The 4353-nt window shown below is 34.8% G+C and overlaps 1 protein-coding gene across 1 annotated transcript in view; it reads right to left on the bottom strand.

Moving 5' to 3' along the window:
• LOC117113173 (fibropellin-1-like) overlaps nucleotides 1–4353 on the bottom strand; it is a gene marked incomplete at its 3' end in the record, with an annotated part of 57031 nt that overhangs the window by 14455 nt on the left and 38223 nt on the right. Inside the window, exons 8-9 of the mRNA XM_033256451.1 lie at nucleotides 3520–3642; nucleotides 3186–3308 (exon numbers count right to left, since the gene is read on the bottom strand). Coding sequence (XP_033112342.1) covers nucleotides 3186–3308; nucleotides 3520–3642 — 246 coding nt within the window. The remainder of the gene's footprint in view (nucleotides 1–3185; nucleotides 3309–3519; nucleotides 3643–4353) is intronic.

A 4353-nucleotide genomic window follows, 5' to 3' on the forward strand; every position in this document is an offset into this window, starting at 1 on the left:
ACCTATCCATCTCAGTCATCCAGGACAATCAGGGGCGAATCCAGAGATGTCTGAAAAGGGGTGTCCAAAGGGGACCAACAGAGGGGGCCGATCAAGACAACATTACCCTAAAGGGTCCACGAAATTTATGTTTTATAAATGCCTGAAAACAAAGTTTTGGGCAATCAATTATTGCTTTTTCCTTCCTGAAATTTATTCCATGTGTCTTTTGGCGTTGAGCATACTGTAAATATAGTGCAATCCACCCCTCGTTATAAGTAAATTAGACCACTCCCCAGTGCTGGGAGCTGATTGGTCATTTAAATACAACTGGGTTAGGATCTTAGGACCCATCGAACAAGGCGTGATTGAAGTTGAGAGAGGAACTTAGTGCAGACCATCCTACAAAATTTAGAATTGGGAAATCCCGTACGTTAGTGTTTGGCACGTGGACCTGCAGTAATTCTATAAAATAATTATAGTCAAAAACTCAATCATTAAGACCCTAGTAAGGGTCCAGCCTGCTTCTTAGTTCAACTACAGGTGTTAACGGAAATCGGTAGGCGGCTGCTGTGTGCTCCGCAAATACATTTTTGTAGTCTTATTGGTAATGGTGCAAGTGTTCATTTTTAATAATTGCTCAGAAACTCAGTTAATTGTGATTGAAGTGTGTTTAACAGTCAATTAGTGTAATCTGTCGGCGTCCTACAGACTTACTTGCACGGGACTTTGACTGAGACAGTGGAAATCCGCCACAATACTTTAGAGGTTATAACCATCAATTTCAATACCATTCAAAACTTTGGCCTATTTTACAGAAAGAACCAGAGAGACATGATGTACAGGTGTAATCAGTACAGGATTTACACAAACCTCCATTCTGACAGAAAGGAACTCAACAAACACACTGAACTAAATGTGAATATTTTAGGAACAAGAGCGCTCTCATCAGGTCCGCGTGTTCCTCCCTGCTTAAATACGATACAGGCGTTATTTATTATATTGGTTTTTTTGGAAGAGGTAATAAGATAGAAATTCTTAAATAATTAGAATGTTTATTTGTACAAAAAAAAACATTTAGAATAATCATTTGTACAAAATTAAAATATTTAAAATAGGAAAAACAAATAAAATTGGAAAATAAATTGAATACCGAGACGAGAGTTTCGAACTCACAACTTTAAGTTTTCATAACTCATCCTTAACTGACCGCACCATTCATGTGACATGCCCTATTAGTGGTACTTGCAATAATGTACAGTCCTTGCTGAAACCCCTGTTTTGTTTTGTAGGTGTAGGTCACCTGGGGTCCAACTTAATAAAGGGAAATAAACATTTATTGGAAATCCCATTTAGTTTATGTGTACACATTTTTCTGCACGTCCGTTCAAAAATGGCGACGCTGGAAGCTTGTAAAGTCTGAAACCCGTTTTGTTTTGTAGGTGTAGGGGTAACCCTGGGGTCCATCTTAAAAAAAAGGGCGATGAAAGTTTGTTGGAAATCACCTCTAGTTTATGTGTACAAAATTTCCTGCACGTCCATTCAAAACTGGCGTTGTTGGACACTTTTAAAATTTGAAACTCCTGCTTTGTTTTGTAGGTGTAGGAGGATCCCTGGGGTTCAACTTAAAAAAGGGTGAAGAATGTTTGTTGAAAATCACCTACAGTTCATGCGTACAAAATTTCATGCACGTTCATTCAAAATTGGCGACGCTGGGTGCTTTTAAAGTTTGAAACCCCTGTTTTGTTTTGTAGGGAGGATCTCTGGGGTCCGACTTAAAAAAGAGGCGATGAATGCTGGACACTTTTGATGTTTGTAAAGTTTTGGTAACAAGAACAACAACATGAACATGAACAAGAACAGCAGTAAAGCTCTGGATCAGTGCTTCACGTCGACAAAAAATTGATATCAAGATAAATAATTTTATTGTAGAAACTGTAAAAATGATGCTAAATTTTAAAATTATACGATGACTTACTAAATGGGTTAACCCAACTAATGATGATTGCCTTTTTCCGTTTTTTAAATAGAAGTCTTTCCAAAGTTATTACACTGATATACTGATTGCTTCTTACCTTATTAAATGCTTACTCAAAGTCATTACTCTGATTCTGATTTGTCTCTTGCCTTTATTTTAATATCTAAATCATAATTTTTTATTAAAAGTTGTAAATAATATTTTATTTAATAAAGAGTCAGGAGTCTAGTTTGATAATATTTTATTTTATACTAATTTGTATTACTAGTCGATGGAATATCACCTTCGCCGAACCACACAAATCGAGGCAACAAATGTTACAAAATCTATAGCTGAGTGTGAGGATTAAATTAGTAAGTTGTATGGAAACATTTAGTTTTTGGCATGATTTGAACTCACGGTCATAAAGTAGTTTCACAATTACAATATTTTATATATACATACTGTATATATATACATACTGTATATATACATACTGTATATATTACTGAGATTATTTGTTATGTCTGTTCTTGTGTGTGAATAAATTAATGAAACAAACAAACAACTGATACTGATTACTTCTTGCCTTGTATGTTAATTAGAAAAGTTGTAAATAAGGTTGTAAGAAAAGCTAGGGCAGAACGCTTGGTGAACCAAATTTGGCTGAACATGTAGTTGTATTGTACTTACAGTACTTGTATTGCTATTTTTACTTAATTTTTGGTTTTCGTAAATTGTACTACAATAGAATGTGTGAAAATTGTAGATACTTAAGGTCTGATCTCGTATTTGAACAATCATTAATAACATTATAAGAGAAAGAAAAAACTGATCTTTGTAGGTTTAGATGTGGTAACCATAAGCTCCCAATTTATAGAAGATATTGTGATGATCACGCTACTAATTGTACTCTCTGTAATCGAAATGATACCGGAGAAGAATTCCATTATTTATTTGTTTGCGCTACACTAAGGAGCGTGAACAATATATTAAAAAATATTATTACACTAGACCTAATCAAAATTAAATGCACCAATAATTCAATACCAGATTGTACTTCAAGAAACAGTCCCGTCTTCAGGAATTTGGCCACAAGGAAATCAAAAGCCTATGACCACCTAGAGCTTAGGTCAGGGTCCCCAATTGAATTTACTACGCAGACTGCACAGCATCCTTTGGGGTATACCTACACCCATTAACACAAAGAGTTTTTCCGCAGATCTCGAAAAATTAATTTTGTACTTACAAGTTTGACAAAATTGCCCAGTGTAGCAAATAGGACAGGAACATGTGTAAGCTGTACAGGAACCAGCAACCTGAACACAAGCACCTCCATTTTGACAGGCATTGTTGTTGCAAGCATTTAACACTGAAATTTTATATTACTTCATCAATCAATCAATCAATCAATCAATCAATCAATCAACTGCTAGAAATGTCATTTTATCCAGAATAAAATTCTGCTCAGTGGTGCATTCGGAATATTCAAGAGAACATCTTACAGTGCATGCATTAGATGATGATAATAGGAATACAGATCGTATAGTTAATGGCTCCAAGGATAAACATTTGTAACTTACAAGTTTCACAAAATTGCCCAGTGAAGCAAATAGGACAGGAACATGTGTAAGCTGTACAGGAACCAGCAACCTGGACACAAGCAGCTCCATTCTGACACGCATTGTTGTAGCAAACATTTAACACTGAAAGTAAATATCACTTCATCAATCAATCAATCAATCAATCAGTCAGTCAATAGATCAATAAATGAGTAAATCAATAAATCAATCAATCAATAAATCAATCAATCAATTAATCAATCACCTGCTAGAAATTTTGTTGCATCATATGTCAAAGATAAGATTATGCTGAGTGGCACATTCATTCATTCACTTCTATTTTAGACATTGTCCATATGAAATACAAAACTAGATTTGAACTCGTCACTGAGGACGAGTTTGGTGATCCGCCATACTTTGACCCTCACAAAGCACACAAGGTTCTGATTGAAAAGTATTATAAGCTAAAACATGCTCTATTTAGTTTTTAAAAAGAGTAATTTTGAGCATTTTAATGACTTACGAATGTGTACACATACGTCTTAACATCCGTGCACACGGTAATGATATTAATAGTGTCACAAACCCAAAACTTAATGAGGAGCTATAACTGAATAAAAGTAGGCATAATTTTAAGTATACATAATTGTTGACGCACGCGTACGCGCATGTTAAGTCGCGCGAACAGAAAATTAAGTTACCCGATCGATCAAGGATAAGCGAGATACGCTCAAATGCATATTTTCAAAAATGACGTCATAGCTATAATTCACTTTCTTTGAATTCAGATGCCAATATGATGATGTCCTTATTTAAACACTGTATATGTACCTTTGATGATTTATATTTATATTA

The sequence above is a fragment of the Anneissia japonica genome, unplaced genomic scaffold (genome assembly GCF_011630105.1).
Source record: "Anneissia japonica isolate Jap-2015-1 unplaced genomic scaffold, ASM1163010v1 scaffold93_len1081246_cov171, whole genome shotgun sequence".
In the NCBI taxonomy this organism is placed as follows: domain Eukaryota; kingdom Metazoa; phylum Echinodermata; class Crinoidea; order Comatulida; family Comatulidae; genus Anneissia; species Anneissia japonica.